Source organism: Leucoraja erinacea, chromosome 13 (assembly GCF_028641065.1).
Source record: "Leucoraja erinacea ecotype New England chromosome 13, Leri_hhj_1, whole genome shotgun sequence".
In the NCBI taxonomy this organism is placed as follows: domain Eukaryota; kingdom Metazoa; phylum Chordata; class Chondrichthyes; order Rajiformes; family Rajidae; genus Leucoraja; species Leucoraja erinaceus.
In genome coordinates this window covers 46,757,809-46,780,284 of record NC_073389.1, presented here as the reverse complement: position 1 = coordinate 46,780,284, position 22,476 = coordinate 46,757,809, and the positions used below count along the sequence as shown (strand labels likewise).

Sequence of the window (22,476 nt, the reverse complement as noted above, 5' to 3'; positions counted from 1 at the left end):
GAGGGGCTGTTTGGATCATGGCCATAGTAAACAGTCTGTAGGTGTCCAGTGATGACCAGGAGGGGAGGTCTTGCCTGTGGTAGGCTACTGACTGCTGTCCAGTTTGTTAATTGTGAGGCACTGTCCAGTTGATGGTTGGGAGATCTGACTGTATTAATAATAGAAATGTAGAGCGTGCAAAGGCTACTCTGCCCATCTTGCCCATGCTGGCAGGAAATGGATAACACCACTCTGAATTTCCACCTATTCCTCACTGACCCTGCCGCTTATGGCCACACTCATGCCCTCAGACTGTGAGTTCCAGACTTCATTACATCTATTACGTTTCCATGCTACCCACCCCAGTACCATCACATCCTTCCTGAAATGCAGTGGCCATACTGGTGCGCAGTAATTCCGCATTGTACTTTGCAGTACACACACATTTATCACAGTAGACCCAAAATGCTCGAGTAACTCAGTGAATATCATAAAGTGCTGGAGTAACTCAGTGAATCAGGCAGCATCTCTGGAGCACATGAATAGGCAACATTTTGGGTCAAGACCTAACGTCAGACCTGTCCATTTCGATGTTTTAGGTCGGAACCCTTTTTTTAGACTCTGTGGAAGGGCCCCAATCCGAAAGGTCACCTATGCATGTCTTCCAGACATGCTGCCTGATTCACTTAGTTACTCCAGCACTTTATAATATACACAAGATTCCAGCCTTTGCAGTTCCATGTGCCTCCACATTTTGCACAGATTTTACACAGTCTAGGTGGGGCATGTTGGTTAGCATGGGCAAGTTGGGCCGAAGGGCCTGTTTCCAGACTGCTATACTGTATGACTCTAACTCCCTCCAGATTCTACCACACAACTAGGCAATAACGGCAACTTACAATAGCCGACCTTCTTCAGCAGCTTCACAGTGTTCTTTTCATGACAGATTGGCGGCATGCCTTTGTTACGTGAGAAGAAACTGAAGCGCAAGGAAGAAACCCACGTGATACAGGGTGGACATAAAAACTCGAGGTCAGGATTGAACCCAGATAGAGGCAGCAGCCCTGCTAGCTGTGCCGCTGTGTCCAAGTGCTTTAATCCCCACCAATGAAGCAAGAATCCTGTGTGTCCTTTTTTATAACTTTATCCATCTGTTCTGCTATCCCCAGAGATTCATGAACAAAGTCGGTTTGTTTGTCTACTTAATATTTTATCACTCATCCTCTTGTCTTCCTTACCCTTCCCGAATGCTTTTTATTTTCTCGATAAAGTCATTCTCTGTGATCTGGGTGTCCCCGGCAAGGCCAACATTTTTTGTCCACCGCAGTCCTTCAGATGAAGATACTCTGACAATGACCTTTGGGAGGGAGACTTAGTATTTAAACTGAAAGACGCTAAAGGAACAGCTATATATTTCCAGTTAAGGATGGTGTGCAACTTGGAGAGAAGCTGTAGGTCAGGGGTTCCCAACCTTTTTCATCCCGTTTACTCCTGGCAACTTTAATAGCACATAACAATGTTATTTCACTTATTCATGAACAACTAATGATGAACAGATACCGGTATACCAGAACCAAACACAGTCAGTCAATGAGAAAAAATATGTACAAATCCAGATCAACAAATTTACCCCCTGGGTAAGCAAAATTTACCCCCCGGGGTAAATTTACCCCAGGTTGGGAACCCTTGCTGTAGGTGGTGGTGTTCGGATTGGGTCCAATGCCCTTGCCATTGTTGGTGGTGGAGATTGTGGGTTTGGGTGGTGCCGTCAGAGCAACCTGGGCCTTCTTAGGCCCCCCTCGGTCATGGCTGACCATGGGTGTGTCCAGGGTTAGGGGACGCCTGTGCATGACTTTGTTTAACGTGGGGAGACTGATGGACAGACAGCCACCACACGGTCCTTGACAGATCTGGGTCAGGATCCAGTGGCACAGAGTCCAAGACGACCGGAGACCCTTTTCTGCTGCAGCCTTCATCCGCCTTCCCAGCTGTTGTGAAGCTCCACTAAGGTCAGCCATCGTCCTCTGCCTGTCCACTGTTAAGGTTTTGGTTGGATTGCTCTTCGTCAGGGACCTCTCCCTCGACCTTACCACCATAGGTGGCCCTACCAGGAGCGTAGCTCCAGACGGCATCGCTCTCAGGATCTCAGGCTCGCAGCCTGGGCCATACCAGCACATTTCATAGATGGTAGATAGATGGGCTTATTTCTCCAAGATGGTGTTGAGCTTCTCAAGAATTGTTGGAGCTGTATTCATTCGAGCAAGTGGAGAATACTGACCACATTTGTGGCATGCCCAACAGATAGTTTTAGTTTTTAGTTTCAGAGATACTGTGCGGAAACTGGCCCTTCGGCCCACCGAGTCCGCACTGACCAACGATCACCGCTACGCTACTTCTATCTTAGACAATAGTGATGATCTACAGAAGCCAATTAACCTACGAACCCGCACGTCTTTTGAAAGTGGGAGGGAACCGGAGCGCGCGGAGGAAGCCTATGCGGTCATAGGGAGAACGTTCAAACTCCACACAGACAAGCACCCGTAGACAGGATCGAACCCGGGTCTCTGGAGCTGTAAGGCAGCAACTCTACCACTGCGTCACTAGATGCTGGAAAGACGTTAGGGTGTCTCGAAGTGAGTCACTCACAATAGAATTCCCAGCCTCCGACCTGCTCTTGTAACCACAGTCGACACGTGGGTCATATAACCATATAACCATATAACCATATAACCATATAACCATATAACAATAACAGCACGGAAACAGGCCATCTCGGCCCTACAAGTCCGTGCCGAACAAATTTTTTTTCCCCCTTAGTCCCACCTGCCTGCATTCATACCATAACCAGTGGAAGTGGTGGAGGCAGGTTCATTGGTATCATTTAAAAATAAATTGGATAGGCATATGGATGAGAAGGGAATGGAGGGTTATGGTACGAGTGCAGGCAGGTGGGACTAAGGGGGAAAAAAATTTGTTCGGCATGGACTTGTAGGGCCGAGATGGCCTGTTTCCGTGCTGTAATTGTTATATGGTTATATGGTTATAACCCTCCATTCCCTTCTCATCCATATGCCTATCCAAACTGAATCTCTAAGATGTTAACGTTGGAAGTCTTGATCGCAATATTCAATGTTAAGTGTAGGTGGTTTGATTCACTCTTGTTGAAAACACACCTTGTCTGACACTTTTACTTTGCAAAGATTACCTGCTACTTATTAGCCAATGTTTAGTTTAGTTTAAGGTAGACAAAAATGCTGGAGGAACTCAGCGGGTGAGGCAGCATCTATGGAAAGAAGAAATAGGCAACGTTTTGGGTCGAGACCCTTCTTCAGACTGATGTTGGGGGGGTGGGGGGGGAAGAAAGGAAGAGGCAGAGACAGTAGGCTTGTGGGAGAACTGGGAAGGGGGAGGGGAAGAAGGGAGAATGCAAGGACTATCTGAAATTGGAGAAGTCAATGTTCATACCGCTGGGGTGTAAACTACTTAAGCGAAATATGAGGTGCTGTTCCTCCAAATTGCGCTGGGCCTCACTCTGGCCATGGAGGAGGCCCAGGCCAGAAAGGTCAGATTCGGAATCGGAGAGGGAGTTGAAGTGCTGAGCCACCGGGAGATGCAATTGGTTAGTGCGAACTGAGCGGAGGTGTTGGGCAAAGCGATCGCCGAGCCTGCGCTTGGTCCCGCCGATGTAGCGAAGTTGACACCTGGAACAGCAGATGCAGTAGATGAGGTTGGAAGAGGTGCAGGTAAACCTCTGCCTCACCTGGAAAGACTGCTTGGGTCCTTGGATGGAGTTGAGGGGGGAGGTAAAGCGACAAGTGTAGCATTTTGTGCGATTGCAAGGGAAAGTACCGGGGGGAGGGAGGGGGTGGGTGGTTTCAGTGGGAAGGGACGAATTGACCAGAGAGATACAGCATGGAAACAGGCACTTTGGCCCAATGAGTCAACGCTGACCAGCAATCACCAGTACGTTAGTTCTATCTTATCCATTAGGGACAATTTACAAAATCCACAAACCTGCAAACCTATAAACGTTTTTGGAATGTGGAAGGAAAGCAGAACACCTAGAAGAAACCCACATGGTCACAGGGAGAACGTACAAACTCCACATAGCCAACACCTGTAGTCAGGATCGAACTCCCTCCTCTGGCGTTGTAAGGCAGCAACTCCACTACTGTGCTGCTGTGCCATTCCACTGTGTTGCCATGGGTCTTGCTGCATATAGGCATAGACAGCCTAATTTGCTGAGGTTTTGAAAATGGAAGTGAAAATTGTGCAATCATCAATGAAGCACCCCACTTCTGACCTTAAGATGGGAGGAACATCATTGAGAATCAGCTGAAGATGTTTGAGCCCAGCGCACTGCCCTGAGGAACAGCTGAAGTGCTGTCCTGAGTTGCGATGTTGGCCCTCCAACAACCAAAAGCATTTTCCCTTGTGCGAAGTATAAACCCTGTTATAGAAGCATCTTCCTCTTGGTGTCCATTGAATTCCATTCTACCAGGGATCCTTGATGCTGCACTCAATCAAATGCGTCCTTGATGTCAAAGGCATTAGCCACAGTTCATCTCTGGAATTTAGCTCTTTGGGCCTTGGTCCAAGACTGTGATCATGGCCTGAGAGATATCCAAACTTGGCATCGCTGAGCAGGTGATGGATAAGTGCTGTTTGATGAAAATTTCCATCACTTTGTTGATGAATGAGACAAATAAATTGGTAATTAGCCAGGTTAGATATGTTCTGCTTCTGGAAACAGAAGATACCTGGGCAGTTTTCCAAATTGTTGGGTTGAGGCCAATGGTTGTACTTGGACCAAGATTTTGTAAGTCTTTGCTGCACGCAGGTGAGGTGCTAGATGACTGAATGACAGTAAATATCATTGTCTTTATTGAAACAGGGCAGCAGAGTTAAGCCAGGTAATTACAGTCCAGTGAGTTGAATGTTAGTGGAAAGGAATTTATTGATAAAAAATGCTGAAGGACAAATTAATCTGCACCAGGAAATACTGCGGTCATGGTGGCGCAGTGGTAGAAATGCTGCCTTACAGCGAATGCAGCGCTGGAGACCCGGGTTCGATCCCGAAGACGGGTGCTGTCTGTACGGAGTTTGTATGGTTTCCCCGTGATCTGCGTGTGTTTTCTCCGAGATCTTCGGTTTCCTCCCACACTCCAAAGGCGTACAGGTTTGTAGATTAATTGGCTTGGTGAACGTAAAAAAAATTTGTCCCTATAGGATAGTGTTAATGTGCAGGGATCGCTGGTCGGCGCGGACCCTGTGGGCCGAAGGGCCTGTTTCCTTGCTGTATCTCTAAACTAAACTAAACTAAACAAAGGGTAGTCAGGGATAGCACAATGTCGTTGGTGAAATTTCCTGCCTACCTTCAATGAGTATTTTGAAAAAAAAATCGCAAGATATATTGATGAGTGCAGCACGGTTACTTTGTCTGCATTAAGTTCAGATGCCTGATCGGATACAGCATTCCAGTTTTAGAGTATAATGCAAACAGAAAATGAAACTCAGCAAGACTGGCCAGATCAGTAGAAAGAAAAACAGAGTTAAACAGAGTTGCCCGACAAGAAATCTTCAACCTGAAACATTAGTTCTATTTCTGTTTCTGCTGACACTGCCTGATCTGCCGATCATTTAGATCATAGAGTGATACCGTGTGGAAACAGGCCCTTCGGCCCAACTTGCCCACACCGGCCAACATGTCCCAGCTACACTAGTCCCACCTGCCTGTACTTGGTCCATATCCCTCCAAACTTGACCTATCCATATACCTGTCTAACTGTTTCTTAAACTTTGGGATAGTCCCAGCATCAATTACCTCTTCTGGCAGCTTGTTCCATACACCCACCTGGAACATTGTTCCATACTCATGTGTGAAAAAGTAACCCCTCAGATTCCTATTCAATCTTTTCCCCTTCACCTTGAATCTATGTCCTCTGGTCCTCGATTCCCCTACTCTGGGCAAGAAATTCTGTGCATCTATTCCTGTCTTGATCTTATACACCTCTATAAGATTACCCCTCATCCTCCAGCTCTCCAAGGAATAGAGACCCAGCCCACTCAACCTCTCTGTAAAGCTCAGACCCTCTTGTCCTGGCAACATCTTTGTGAATTCTGGAATTTCTCCTTTTATTTAACATACAGGATCTACAGCTTGTGGGTTTTTATGGTATGTGTATGTGCTGCCTATCCACATGTTGGATATCTGTTCACCTGTTCTACAATATACAGCCGGATGGCAGGACTGACCCCCTCTCTATCTACTTTACTCAGTAGGGAGTCTTGTCTGAACACTAGAGTTCACTGCAGATTACTTATCTGCTACTCTGTCTGGGGAATGAGATTTGTCCTGTTAAATTAATATTCGGTAATTCTTGCCAAAGACAAACTTCCTGCGTGCATTGTTTATCTTGAGTTATGGCAATTTTTTTTTAACGAGCCAAAATTATGATGTAATTGAGCATTAGTGTAGGTTATTGTTATATTTCTTTTAATAATCCAGGTTTTTATTGTATTTCAGGCACAGCCTTTGACGTGAAGTTCATGGTACATCATGGTGACTGTTCGAAGAGTACTAGCATTATTTAGCATATCATTAGGTAAGTAGTCTGCCCATAGAAGCACTTTTTATACGGCTGCAGTGAAATAAATTCCTTCAAATGAAATTCCTTCCTTGAAACTCATCCCTTCAAATTTCCCCCTCCTTTAGACTTCAGGCTTTATAGAGATACAGCGTGGAAACAGGCCCTTTGGTCCACTAAGTCCATGCTGACCATCGATCACCTGTTGTCACTAGTTCTATGTTATCCCACTTTCGCATCCTACACACTAAGGGCAATTTGCAAGAGGAGAATTGACCTACAAATCTGCTTGCCTTTGGAATGTGGAATGCTGTATCTCTCTAACGTTCCTCTGAGAGATACAGCATGGAAACAGGCCCTTCGCTCCACCGAGTCCATGCTGGTCAGCGATCACTCCGTACACTAACACTGCCCTACATAGCAGGGACAATTTACAGAAGCCAATTAATATACAAACTTGTAAGTCTTTGGACTGTGGGAGGAAGCCGGAGCACCTGGAGAAAACCCACGCAGTCACAGAGAGAACGTACAAACTCTGTACTGACAGCACCCATAGTCAGAATTGAACCCGGGACTCAGGCGCTGTAAGGCAACAACTCTACCAGTGCGCCACTGTGCCGTCCTTCTGGTTATGTTATAGGTTCCAAAAATTCCAAAGCATCCTTAAGTGGCTATAGTCTCAGGTGAGACTTTAAATAGATTGATCAGATCAGCAGATTGCCAGCTCACCGACATCCTTCAGAGACGATCTCTGCTGCCCTTGCATTGCCTGGCCTACATATACAGTGGCTTGCAAACGTTTTCATACCCCTTGAACTTTTCCCCATTTTGTCACGTTACAACCACAAACGTAAATGTATTTTATTGGGATTTTATGTGATAGACCAACACAAAGTGGTGCATAATTGTGAAGTGGAAGGAAAATGATACATGGTTTTCAAATTTTTTTACAAATAAAAAACTGAAAAGTGTGGCATGCAAAAGTATTCAGCCCCCCTGAGTTAATACTTTGTAGAACCACCTTTCGCTGCAATTACAGCTGCAAGTCTTTTGGGGTATGTCTCTACGAGCTTTGCACATATAGAGACTGAAATTTTTGCCCATTCTTCTTTGCAAAATAGCTCAAGCTCAGTCAGATTGGATGGAGAGCGTCTGCGAACAGCAATTTTCAAGTCTTGCCAGAGATTCTCAATTGGATTTAGGTCTGGACTTTGACTGGGCCATTCTAACACATGAATATGCTTTGATCTAAACCATTCCATTGTAGCTCTGGCTGTATGTTTAGGGTCGTTGTCCTGCTGGAGGGCGAACCTCCGCCCCAGTCTCAAGCCTTTTGCAGACTCTAACAGGTTTTCTTCCAAGATTGCCCTGTATTTGGCTCCATCCATCTTCCCATCAACTCTGACCAGCTTCCCTGTCCCTGCTGAAGAAAAGCATCCCCACAGCATGATGCTGCCACCACCATGTTTCACAGTGGGGATGGTGTGTTCAGGGTGATGTGCAGTGTTAGTTTTCCGCCACACATAGCGTTTTGCATTTAGGCCAAAAACTTCAATTTTGGTCTCATCTGACCAGAGCACCTTCCTCCACATGTTTGCTGTGTCCCCCACATGGCTTGTGGCAAACTGCAAACGGGACTTCTTATGGCTTTTTTTCAACAATGGCTTTCTTCTTGCCACTCTTCCATAAAGGCCCGATTTGTGGAGTGCACGACTAATAGTTGTCCTGTGGACAGATTCTCCCACCTGAGCTGTGGATCTCTGCAGCTCCTCCAGAGTTACCATGGGTCTCATGGCTGCTTCTCTGATCAATGCTCTCCTTGCCCGGCCTGTCAGTTTAGGTGGACGGCCATGTCTTGGTAGGTTTGCAGTTGTGCCATACTCTTTCCATTTTCGGATGATGGATTGAACAGTGCTCCGTGAGATGTTCAAAGCTTGGGATATTTTTTTATAATCTAACCCTGCTTTAAACTTCTCTACAACTTTATCCCTGACCTGTCTGGTGTGTTCCTTGGGCTTCATGATGCTGTTTGTTCACTAATGTTCACTAACAAACCTCTGAGATCTTCACAGAACAGCTGTATTTATACTGAGATTAGATTACACACAAGTGGACTCTATTTACTAATTAGGTGACTTCTGAAGGCAATTGGTTGCACTGGATTTTATTTAGGGGTATCAGAGTAAAGCGGGCTGAATACTTTTGCACGCCACACTTTTCAGTTTTTTATTTGTAAAAAAATTTGAAAACCATGTATCATTTTTCCTCCCACTTCACAATTATGCGCCACTTTGTGTTGGTCTATCACATAAAATCCCAATAAAATACATTTACGTTTGTGGTTTTAACGTGACTAAATGTGGAAAAGTTCAAGGGGTATGAATACTTTTGCAAGCCACTGTACCTGTAACTCCAGGTCCATTAATGTGATTCACTCTTCCTCTCCAGCAGCTCAGCTAGGACTGGTACAGTGAATCTGGTTTAGTCAGTGATGTTCACCTTCTGTGTGTAAATTAATAAATAATTATGCAACCAGCTTAATCAAACAAAGGCCAGAAAACAAAACATTTATTTTTTGCTCTCCTAGAATTGTGAAAGGCTTGAATACAGTGGATGCGGAGAGGGAGAGTGGGAGAGTCTAGGACTAGAAGTCCTAGCCTCAAAATTAAAGAACATTCTTTTAGGAAGGAGATGAGGAGAAATTTCTTTAGTCAGAGGGTGGTGAATCTGTGAAATTCTTTGCCTGTGGAGGCCAAGTCAGTGGATATATTTAAGGCTGAGATAGATAGATTCTTGATTAGTATGGGTGTCGGAGGTTATGGGGAGAAGTCAGGAGAATGGGGTTAGGAGGGAGAGATAGATCAGCCATGATTGAATGGCAGAATAGACGATGGGTCGAATGGCCTAATTCTACTCCTGTCACTTATGATCTTATGATCTCTCCCTGATTATGAGGTAACATATTTTTTAAATGCAAACGCAGTTGCACATTGGTAGCACTGCTGGCTCACAGTGCTAGAGACCCTGATGTTAACACGGGTGCTGTCTGTGTGTGTTTCGTGTGACCGTGTAGGTTTTCACTGGGTGCTCCGTTTTCCTCCCATATCCCAAAGATGTGCAGGTTTGTAGGTTAATTAGCTCTTATAAATTGTGCCTGGTGTAGATGCATAAGTGGGATAACATGGATATTGTGTGGATGGGTGGCCGATGGTCGGCCTGGACTCTGTGAATACTTCCTAAATGTTATGATTTCCCCATCCCTGCAGCCAGTGTGTACCAGATCTCAACAGCACAGTGGGTGTTGTAAACGTTTTCCTTCAAGTCACCTCGAAATCTTCGACCCCCTCAACTTAAACCTGCGCCCTCTGGTCATGAACATCTTTCTGGGTGGAAACGTTCCTCACTACTTTTGGGCAGCACAGTGGCGCAGCGGTAGAGCTTCTGCCTCGTAGCACCAGAGACCCGAGTTTGATTCTGACTGTGGGTACTGTCTGTATGGACTTTGTACGTCCTCCCTGTGACTGCGTTGGATTTCTCCTGGTGCTCCGGTTTCCTCCCACATTCCGAAGACGTACAGATTTGTAGGTTAATTGGCTTTGGTAAAATTGTAAATTGTCCGTAGTGTGTGTGGGGTGATCGCTGGTCAGCGTGGACCCATAGGGCCTGTTTCCACGCTGTATCTCTAAAGTAAAGTAAATTCAAGTATTCTTCACCGACAGTTACACTTTTGATTGCCTTTATTTGAATATCTGGAATCCCTTCCATAAATCTGTCCACTTTGCTCTCTTTCCTCAGAAATGTCTCCTAAAACATCTAATGCATGACTTATTTTGTTTAATAGCAACTTTGGGGCATTAACAGCCTACGAAACATCTCAAATATTTTGTTACATTAAAGGGTTTACACTAGAAAGTGTTTGTGCTGTTAGTTACCAGTGATTCATCATTTAGTTCTGTGTCAACATTCAACCTACACTGGTGTGATGGGAGTCCAATCTGTCAGCTACAATCATATGTTAAATAAGGCTTGACTATCCCAATCTGCTTCTAAGGGGATAGAGGGCTGTGGCAGTACACTGCTCACTCTTGGCAATGTCGCCGATAGGCCTAAGGTACTAAGCGTGGGCAGTGAATATAAGTGTCACACTGGAACAATACAAGAACTTCTTCCAAATTAGAGGGTGTGGAGAATAAGCATAGGTTTGATCTGCGAACTGTATTTGACCTGGGAAATGTCAGGTGCTAAGCTGAAAATTGGGAAGAATTTAGTTTTTTTAGTTTTAGTTTTTTTAGTTTTAGAGATACATAGAAAATAGGTGCAGGAGTAGGCCATTCCTCCCTTTGAGCCAGCACCGCCATTAAATATGATCATGGCTGATCATCGACAATCAGTAACCCGTTCCTACTTTCTCCTAGAAGGGTTTTGGCCCAAAACATTGCCTATTTCCTTCGCTCCATAGGTGCTGCCGCACCCGCTGAGTTTCACCAGCAATTTTGTCTACCTTCTCCCCATATCCCTTGATTCCATTAGCCCTAAGAGCTCTATATAACTCTCTCTTGAATACACCGTGGATATAGGCTGTTTCCACGCTGTATCCCTAAAAACGAAACAGTAATTATTTTTAATCTATCCATTTATAACGCCCTGTACAGTGCCTAATATTTCCAGGTAAGTATTGTCAACAGTTATCTCTCCCCAGGGAAATTACATAGAATTGTCAGGGTCTAGACTTCTGTGTTTATTTCCCTGCAATAAGACTTGAAATACATTTTCTGAGTCAGAGGCGAGAGTGTTCCCAACTGAACTATAACTGGTCTTAATAGTTCAGATTCTTTGATCTTCAATGTCCATTTCTCCTTCATCACATTATTCCATTGGAGACAATGCGTTGTGGGTGTTGTGTAACCTACTATCAAGTGCAAATGTCACATCCTGTTATTTATTGGGGACTGAGATGAAGAAGGGTCTCGACCCAAAAATGTCACCCATTCCTTCTATCCAGAGATGCTGCCTGTCCCGCTTAGTTACTCCAGCATTTTGTGTCTATCTTCGGTGTAAACCAACATCTGCAGTTCCTTCCTTTACATTTCCCAATAGGTTACGTTGCCTTTCAGATGTGAGTTGCGTTCAGACATCACCAGATACTCCCATACACCAAAAAATTGTCACAGGCCTATTTATAGGCCTCTGTGCTTGAATAGCTTTCCTCTCTTAAAATTAGACAATCTTATATATTTGACATTGGCTACATTTCACAGTAGTGTAGTTAGATTCACATTGCCTTTGAAGTCTCCACTTAATGATACCCAGACCCTGTGGAAAATTTACGAGTGCAGTACGACTGTTATGGACTTGAAAGTCAAGAGTACTTTTAATGTCAATTTTTTTCCCCCTTTCTTTCAGATTCATCCTGTAGATTGACTGAATTGTACTGTTACTCACTATCAACTGTTTATCTTTTAGGTGTGTGTTTATCGGCTACAATCATAGAAGGTCCAAAAGATGCCTTTGCTTTGGTTCACTCTGATGCCGCATTCAACTGCACAGTATCATTGAATTGGAAAATTATCATCTGGATGATAGGGCGCATACCCATCCTTACCGTTGTAAAAGAAGGACCAATTGAAACAAATCCCCAGTTTGGACATCAGAACTACTCAACTACGACCACATTTATTTCCGAACTCATCATCTCAAGGGTAACCATGCGAAACAATACGACAGTACAGTGCAACATTCAAACCGACGAAATTCGACAGGCATTTCTGTTTGTACAAGGTCAGTATAATTTTCACTGCACACCTCCGCTCAGTCCGCATGAACCTACCCGATGTCCCGGTGGCCCAGCACTTCAACTCCTCCTCCCATTCCCAATCTGACCTTTCAGTCCTGGGCCTCCTCCATTGTTAGAGTGAGGCCCAGTGAAAATTGGAGGAACAGCACCTCATATTTCACTTGCGTAGTTTAGACCCCGGTGGTATCAACATTGACTTCTCTAACTTCAGATAGCCCTTGCTTTCTCTCTCCATCTCCTTCCCCTTCACAGTTCTCCCACTAGTCTTACTGTCTCCAACTACATTCTATCTTTGTCCCACCCCTTCCCCTGACATCAGTCTGAAGAAGGGTCTCGACCTGAAACGGCGCCCATTCCTTCTCTCCAGAGATGCTGCCTGACCTGCTGAGTTACTCCAGCATTTTGTATCCAGGTCAGTGTAATTCTTTGGTGCAAATAAACAACTTCTACTTTCTAAACTTAGAGTTATAGAGTCATAGAGTCATACAGCATGTGAGAAGGCTCTTTGTCCCAACTTGCCCAGGCCAACCAAGATGCGCCATCTATACTAGTCCCATCGTCCCGTGTTTAGCCCATATCCCTCTAAACCCTTCTTATCTGTGTACCTGTCCAAATGTCTGTTAAATGTTCTTATGGTACTTGCATCGACCACCTCCTCTGGCAGCATGTTCCCACCACCATCTATGTGAAGAAGTTTCCCCTCAGGTTCCTATTAAATCTTTAAAGTAGGCTGGCCAGGAATTTTTGATTGAAGAGGATCTTCCGGCAGATGAAATATAGTTGTGGGTTTCGGCCCGAAACGTTGCCTATTTCCTTCACTCCATAGATGCTGCTGCACCTGCTGAGTTTCTGCAGCATTTTTGTGTACCTCCTATTAAATCTTTCCCCACTCACCATATTCTCTGGTTCTTGATTCCCCTATTTTGGGTAAAGGACTCTGTGCATTCAACATATCTATTCCAGAATAGATAGTGTAGATGCACAGTATTTCTTGAGTCAGAATCTGGAATCTGGGACTGTTGTCTGTTGACCAGAGATAGTTAATGGAATGATTAATAATCTATTCAACCCCCTTTTTAACAATCGCTGTTCAAATTGTGAAGGGTTTAACAGAGAAGACAGGGTCATCAATGATGAATATTTTAATAAGAGGACCGGATTTTTTTTACTAAAGTATGTTGTTTGATCTGAACACGTTACCTGAACGAGTGTTTGGAGCAGCTTAAATAATATTTTCCAAAGGGAATTGGAGAAATTCTTAAGAAACCATTTTCAGAGTATTGAGTGGAGTGGATTGGGACAATTTTTTTTCCTGAAAGGAACAATTGGTGAAAGTAGGAACAAAGACCTACAGATGCTGTTTTCATAAGTTCATAAATGATAGGGGCAGAATTAGGCCATTCGGCCCATCAAGTCTACTCCTCCATTTAATCATGGCTGATCTATCTCTCCCTCTTAACCCCATTCTCCTGCCTTCTCCCCATAACCTCTGACACCCCTTAAATAAAAAGACACACATGCAGCACCGCTGGGGAACATGGATAGGTGACGTTTCATGTCGGGTCGGAAAATTGTATGATTCCTGGAAAACTGAAAATGCAATTAGATTTGGAGATCAGAGAGCATTGATAGGAAAGAGATTTCAGATTTGGTGACTATATCCTTTCATTGGAAATAAAAGCTATTTGATTTGAACAAGTTTCAACAAGACTGCATGGTCCAAGGGCACGATGGCCTGCAGAGGGGAGATGATTGAGTAATTATCCTTTTAATCAAGCTTGGTGGCTACAAACGGCTCACATTAATTTTATGTACTTGGTTTCCATATGACTATCATTATTTTCGACACATTTTCTGAAAGAATTACCAAGTTATTTTATTAGAAAAAAGGTTGTAGTTTATGTGCTCATTTCTCCACTCTATAAAGGGAGGAAAGAACAAAAGGGTTGATTAGATGTGATTAATTGACCGAAGGCATGCTGATGCAGGAGAAAGGGACAGGAAAAAAGGAAATGATAAAAAGATGGATGCAGAGAATGTGACAATGATCACAGGAGCATTGCTGTATGTTTGGAAAGTCAGGCAAAGGTTGGAAATACACAATTTACTAGTTTTGATGATATGCCACCTCTTAGTATTTTCAGCATGATATTTCCTTGTGTATTTCATTCCAATTCTCTCTCCTTCCCTCTTTTTTGTTATTGCGTATGAATAGGGAGCAGGCAAAAGATACTCAGACCCTCTTGCCTGCTCAGCCATTTTATAACTTCGTGGCTGATCTGTACCAACCAACAGAAAAGAACATTGGAGACACAAGGAATTGCAGATACTGGAATCCTGAGTGAAATACAAAGTACAGGAGCAACTCAGCGGGTCAGGCGGCGTCTGCGGAGGAAATGGACAGACGCATTTTGGGATGGGACTGTGGAAGGGTCTGAAGAAGGGTCCCAACCTGTAATATTGTCCGTCCATTTCAATCATATTTGTTGTTTAAGAAGGAACTGCAGATGCTGGAAAATTTAAGGTGCACAAAAATGCTGGAGAAACTCAGCAGGTGCAGCAGCATCTATGGAGCGAAGGAAATAGACAACGTTTCGGGCCGAAACGTTGCCTATTTCCTTCGTTCCATAGATGCTGCTGCACCCGCTGAGTTTCTCCAGCATTTTTGTGTACCCATCGTATTTGCTGCCTGACCCGCTGAATTATTCCAGCACTTTATGCTTTGAGAAAAGAACATTCAATTGCAGCTCTGAATTTAGAGATACAGTGTGGAAACAGGCCCTTTTTGCCCGCGATTCCAGCACATTAACACTATCCTACAAACACTAAGGACAATTTACATTTATACCAAGCCAATTAACCTACAAACCTGGACGCCTTTGGAGTGTGGGAGGAACCCGAAGATCTCGGAGAAAAACCATACAGGTCAGGAGGAGGAGGTAATACTCCGTGCAGACAAGCACCCGTAGTCAGGATCTGACCCGGAGATCTGACGCTGTAAGGCACCAACTCCTCCGCTGCATCAACGTTTCAAATAAAGTTCACCCTGGATTCCTTCTGTGGCTTAAAAACTAATTTTACAACATTTTACTTGGCTGTTAAAATATTTTCTCTTCTTTCATCTTGTTCATTATTTCTAATACAGCTTTGGTTCTGTCTTGTAAATTGTTTTGACCTCTGCTTCGAACCAACAAAGCACCTCCTCATTATTTGTGTCAGGATGGCTTAAAGATAAGCGGCAACGTGAGCTCATTATTTTAGGTTCTGCGTTGCGGCCGACCCGCAGTTCAAATGTGATGTGACGATCAAACCGCTCTTTCATCTAACAAGATCAGAGGTTCGAGTGGAAGATGTAGTAGAGAAGGGAGCAAAAACAGGGGGGGTTACAGGGACTATCCGAAATATCAAAAGAAATGCATCATGACAGTTGCCTGTACTAGACTGATGGCAATCCTTTGCAATCGCCCCCTTGGTTTGCTTTTCATCTTTTGTGCTTTGATTTTGTGTGTGTGTGTGTACAGTTCTGTTCACACTCTCCAGACACATGAGAAGGTTTTTTTTTTTAAATCCTACTTTGTCCTTTTTATTTACTCTCACATACACAATCACAAACATCCATTCCCCAGTGGGTACGCAAGCAGCGCTATATGTTTCCACTCGCAGCTTGCATTAATGCAGTAAGGAGGTCTAAGGTGCTTTGTGGGAACGTTAAACCCGGAACTACATAAGGGTGCATTAAGCATGGTTAAGGAAGTGGAACGTTTAGATTTTTTTAGTTCAGAGATAGTGCTAAAGCAAGCCCTTCGGACCACTGAGTCCGCGCTGACCAGCGATCCCCATACACTAGCCCCAACCAACACATTGGGGACAATTTGCGATTTTTACCAAAGTCACTTAGCCTACAAACCTGCACGTTTTTGGAGTGTGAGACAAAACCAGAACACCCAGGGAAAACCCATGTGGTCACGTGGAGAACGTACAACTCTGTACAGACAGCATCCGTAGTCAGGATCGAACTCCAGTGTCTGGCGCTGTAAGGCAGCAACTCTGCCACTGCACCAGCACACCACACCACACTGTGCCGACATAAGTTGAACAATTATGCTTGAAAATTGGATGATGTATCCACACTTTTTAGATGTCAAAATCACATTTTTTCCCAAATTTAATCTGGAGTAAAAAGAAAAGGAACTGTAGATGCTGGTTATAAAACAAAAATACATAAAGTGCTGGAGTAACTCAACAAGTCAGGCAGCATCTCTGGAGAAAATGGATTGGTAATGTTTTGAGTTGGGACTCTTCTTGAGATTGAAAACCTTCTTCAGTCCTGACCCCAAAACGTCACCTACCCATGTTCTTCAGAGGTGCTGCATTACCCGCTGAGTTACACCAGCACTTCGTATCCTATTTTTACTTTGGAGTAGATTGTGCTGACAATCATTTCAAGGTGAAATTGTACCATCTGCAAAATAATACTGCCTCTCTACTGTTGCCACAGTGGCGCAGTGGTAGAGTTGCTGCCTTACAGCGCCAGAGAGAACCGGGTTTGATCCTGACTACAGATGCTGTCTGTACGGAGTTTGTACGTTCTCCCTGTGGCCGCCTGGGTTTTATCCAGATGCTTTGGTTTCCTCCCACACTCAAAAGATGTGCAGGTTTGGAGGTTAATTTGGCTTCGGTAAAAATTGTAAATTGTCCTTAGTGCTTAGTGCTAGTGTATGGGTTGATCGGTAGGCAGCGCGGACCTGATGGACTGAAGGGCCTGTTTCCGCACTGTATCTAGAAAAATTTAAAGCCTAAAGAACTGGGCACTTAGCTGTGTGATCCATACAAACACTCCTGACATTTGCCAACATTCAATACACCATGATGACATGGCTGCACTAGCAGCTGGTGTCTTTTGCCAATAAAGGCAGAAATTGGAGCTCAAAGTTCCAAATTGTGATGGTTATGGAATAGTCTCCTTTGAGCTTGAGCACATCGCTGGTCTACTTGTTATTTAGTGGACACTGTGCTGGCATGGTGTTATTTCGGAATTGATTGCGAGTCGCACAAATGTATTCTAAAATTCACAGCGTGCTCCAGAGCTACCAAGGAGTATTTCACACGTCACATATCTGCTGAGCTATTCAGCAGTTCCACTGTTGGCAGCACTGAGGGAGAAACCAAACTGTGTGGGTCAGTGGTGATGTGGCAGGAAGCAATATCATATCAGTTGCAACTTTTAGAAAATCTCAAGAGACGGTATAACCTACCTGGACCTCACTGATGAATTATTAATTCAAAGCTGTGTGTAGGATGGAACTGCAGAGGCTGGTTGACACAGAAGTTGGACACAAAATGCTGATTGACTCAGCGGGGCGGGCAGCATCTCTGGAGAAAAGGAATGGGTGCTATTTTGGGTTGAGACCCTTTCTCACACTGAGAGTCAGGGGAGAGGGAGACATAGAGATATGGAAGGGAATGGTGTGAAAGCGAGAGATCAAGAGATTGAGCGGGAAAGCAAGGGTTACTTGAAGTTAGAGAAGTCAATATTCATATCGCTGGGTTGTAAGCTGCTCGTGAAATTTGAGCTGCTGTTCCTCCACACCTTACCCTTCAAAATCTCTATGCCTCCCTCTCCCCTGACTCTCAGTCTGAAGAAGGGTCTCGACCCAAAATGTCACCCATTCCTTCTCTCCAGTGATGTTGCCTGATCCGCTGTTACTCCACCATTTTGTGTCTACTTTCATAGAAACATAGAAACATAGAAATTAGGTGCAGGAGTAGGCCATTCGGCCCTTCGAGCCTGCACCGCCATTCAATATGATCATGGCTGATCATCCAACTCAGTATCCCGTACCTGCCTTCTCTCCATACCCCCTGACCCCCTTAGCCACAAGGGCCACATCTAACTCCCTCTTAAATATAGCCAATGAACTGGCCTCAACTACCCTCTGTGGCAGATTCCAGAGATTGCTCTTTTTCAACGCCAAATGTGGCATTCCGCACCTGTGACTGAACTTCTCTCTCCATCGTCAAGGTCAAAGGGATTCTCAGATTCCTTGCCATCAGATCTGCCCAAGTGACCACGTTAGATCTCTTCTGCGTCCCACCATTTTCTACTAAGCACAAATTCGAACAGGTCACCCAAGGAAGTGATTTTTTTTATCCATCCCCTTTGGCTTCACTGAGCACCCAGCGGCACCTCAGAAAATGGGATTTGATGGCTTCCCATGAATGCAAAAAAGATACGGATTGCACTCACCTGTCCAAATGTCCCACGCCAGTCATTCCTTCTTCTCCTTTGTCCTGATCGGCAGAAAGTACAGAACCTTGAAAGCACTCATCACCAGACCAAGGAACAGCTTCTTTCCCTCTGTTTGCAGTCTGCTATGTCTGAAGGCGACCAGGTTTTCTCATGAGCATGTTGAGCTCCTGACATTATAACCTTTGTATCCTTTCTAGGTAAGGCATTGCAAACCCTCTTATCCTTGTGACACTCTCGTAGCCTCCCAACCCTGAAAGGACTTGTTTATTTCCACTCCCTGTGTTCTGTCAGCTAACCAATCCTCAATCCGTCCAAGTATGTTATCCTGCAATACTGTGCAATCTTTATCTCTTTTAATACTCTCTATGTGACAACTTCGTGAAGGCCTCTGAAATATCAAATGCTCCAGATCAACTCGTTTGCCCTTGTCTATTCTGCCAGTTACTACCTCAAAATACTTTGAGACTTGTCAAACATGTTTTCCCTTTCATAAATCCACAGTGACTCTGAGCAATCTTATTATTATTTTCTAGATGCCCTAGTGTTGCTTCTTTAGTAACCGATTTCAGCATGTTTCCCACAGCTGACATGAGACTGACTGATCTGAAGTTCCCTCTCTTGCCTTTCTATAAGTGTGTTATGTTTGCTGCCTTCCAGTCCTTAGTTGTAATTTAGAGATACAGCACAAAAACAGGCACTTCAGTCCACTGAGTCCGCACCAACGTATCACCCCATACACTAGCACTGTCCTACACACTAGGGATAATTTACAATCTTTACCGAAGCCAATTAACCCACAAACCTGTACGTCTTGGGAGCGTGGGAGAAAACCGGAGCACCTAGAGAAAACCCACGTGGTCACAGGGAGAACGTACAAACTCCTTACAGATGGAACCCGCAGTCAGGATCTCTAGCGCTAGGCAGCACCTCTACCACTGCGCCACTGTGCGGCCCCGTCTGACAGAGTTATTTCAGAATTTATGGAATTTTAGAAGATGACAACCAGGACCTCCACTATCACCATGGCGACATCCTTCAATTTTCTTGGATGCAACTACTGCAGATCCATCATTGTTAAGTCTCATTAATGTCTCCGCTGCTTGGTTTTTACTATTTACCTTGAGCTCCTCATTCATTGTAGACATACAATTATTTACTGTTCTCAAAAAGCTTTGTGTCTCTTCCGTGAATTCAAGCAAAAAATACACGTTTGATTTCTTGTTAGCTATGGCTTGCCCACTTTTTTACCTTGATTTTTGTTTTATGTTGAAGATATATATAAAATACACATAAATCATTGGTGACACCGGTAGACAGATGTGGAGAGGATGTTTTCACTAATGGGAGATTCTGGGACTGGGGGTCATGGCCTCAGAATTAAAGGATGCTCTTTTAGTAAGGTGATGAGGAGAAATTTATTTTGTTGGAGGGTGGTGAATCTGTGGAATTCTTTGCCACATAAGGCTGTGGAGGCCAAGTCAGTGGATATTTTTAAGGCAGCGATAGATTCTTGATTAGTACGGGTGTCAGATGTTATTGGGAGAAGGCAGGAGAATAGGGTTAGAAGGGAAAGATAGATCAGCCATGATTGAATGGCGAAGTAAACTTAGGTCCGAATGGCCTAATTCTACTCCTATCACTTATGACCTTGTGACCTTATGACAGGATGGTGCAGAAAGTGTTACATACATATATATACACATATATATACACACACACATACACACTCACAAACGCACACATACGTGCACATAAAAGCAAACAAAAACACACATAAAAGCACACATAAAAGCAAACAAAAACATAATAGTTCAGTAATACCAATAATAGTCTATAATAGTCTATGTAGTTCAGGGCTTATTGGAGGTTGTAGTGTAGTCATTGATGAGACTACTCAGAGGCATTGAGTATAGGAGTTGGGATATTCCTGATTACATTTGTACAAGCCATTGGTGAGACCACACTTGGACTATTGTGGCTTGCATTATAATGGGAGTCTCGATAGTCTGGACAACTTCTTCCTGGAATGTAGGAGACCTTATGGAGGTATGTAAAGTCATGAGGAACATAAATGAGATGGATGGTCACTGCTCATTTTGCAGGTTAAGAGAGTTTGAAATTAGAGGACATTTAAGGTGAAAAAGGAAAGATTTAAAGGGGACCTGAAGGGCAACGTACATACCCTGGTGGGGTGTGGAACAAGATGCCAGAGGAAGTGGTAATGACTGGTACAATCACAATGTTTCAAATATATTTAAACAGGTGTAGATAGGGTATAGATTGGCACAGAGAGGTTAATAGTCAGAACCTTGTTCCTGGGTGGGAATGTCCAAGACCAGAAGGCAAGGCTTTAAGATGAGAGGTGCAAAGCTTAAAGAAGATGTGCAGGAAAGGATTTTTTACACAGAGAGTGGTGGGTGACGGGTGGCGGTGGAGGTCGATACGATAGGGGCAATTAAGAGGCTTACAGACAGGCGCATGGATATGCAGTGAATGGAAGGATATGGATCACATGCAGGAAGAGCAGATTAGTTTAACTTGACACCATGTTCGCCTTGGACACTGTGGGTCGATGGACCTGTTCCTGTACAGTTCTATGTTCTGTGCCTTATCTACTCATGTGCCTTTCTAGGTGCCTCTTGATTGTAGTGAATGCATCACACCAGCTCCACCAGCATGCCAATCACTCTCTGTTCAAAACACTTCCTCATCACATCCTTTCAAATCTCTTTCCTCTCATCTTAAACCTGTGCCATCCTGTTTTTTTTATACCCGCTATCATGGGAAAGAATACCTACCCTATATACACCTCATGTATTTAATAGAAGGGCAAAAAGGAGCCACAATGATTTTTTTTTTCTTTTGGTTTAAAAAAGATATACTTTTATTAGAAGCATATACATATAATAGCAAAACGCGATTTGCTTACCAATTACATATATACAAAGCTTCTATTTTTTAGAAAAAATGTTTTGAAAGATAGAGCTGTAGAGAGAAAAAGAAGTAAGAGAGAGAAAAAAAAGAAACTAATTTTAAACTAATTGAGAGGGGAGGGAAAAAACAAAGGAAATTACCAGTAGCACAATTTTGGAGATAGGTCGGTAGATTATAAGGTGTCATTATAAGATTCATCCAGTTTCAAGTTTCAAGTTTCAGTTTCGGTCAAGTTTCAAGTTTCAGTCCGGCTTCCGTGTTGAACCAATTTACCTTTTTAGAAAAGCAATAAATGGAGACCATATTCTAGCAAATAGTTCTGATTTATCAATTAAGACAAGTCTAATAAGGTCTCAGACATTTCCGTAATTCACTTTTGTGGCAGAGCATTCCGCTCCTGGGTGGTAATCTCTCGACATGCCATGTCTTCTAATACATCAGTAGCATCCTGTTACTAGACGAGCAGCTTCACCTTGCTCCTCTAGGACCATGAACTCCTCATGGCTACACACCTGAGATCAATCAGAGCAGCAATTGAACTAGAGGAATGGTTTGCACATGATTGCTGTCTCCCCGCTCAGACAGACGGCAAGTCCTGGGTCTCCTCCATGGCCAGAGCGAGCAACACCGGAAATTGGAGGAACAGCACCTCATATTCTGCTTGGGGAGTCTGCATCCTGGGGGCATGAACATTGAATTCTCCCAATTTTGTTAGCCCTTGCTGTTTCCTCCCCTTCCCACCTCTCCCTCAGCCCTCGGGCTCCTCCTCCTCCTTTTTCCTTTCTTCTCCCCGCCCGACCCCCAACCCCCATCAGTCTGAAGAAGGGTTTCGGCCCGAAACATTGCCTATTTCCTTCGCTCTGTAGATGCTGCTGCACCCGCTGAGTTTTTTCCAGCATTTTTGTGTTCCTTGATATCTCCGCTGTCTTCCT

The 22,476-nt window shown here is 44.0% G+C and overlaps 1 protein-coding gene across 1 annotated transcript in view; it reads left to right on the top strand.

Annotated features, from left to right (window-relative positions):
* The window catches only part of igsf5b (immunoglobulin superfamily, member 5b), a 61,719-nt gene that overhangs the window by 1,851 nt on the left and 37,392 nt on the right, over positions 1–22,476 (top strand). The window contains exons 2-3 of the mRNA XM_055645139.1: positions 6,506–6,584; positions 12,030–12,344. Of these exons, the coding sequence (XP_055501114.1) occupies positions 6,539–6,584; positions 12,030–12,344 (361 nt within the window). The 5' untranslated portion in view covers positions 6,506–6,538. The remainder of the gene's footprint in view (positions 1–6,505; positions 6,585–12,029; positions 12,345–22,476) is intronic.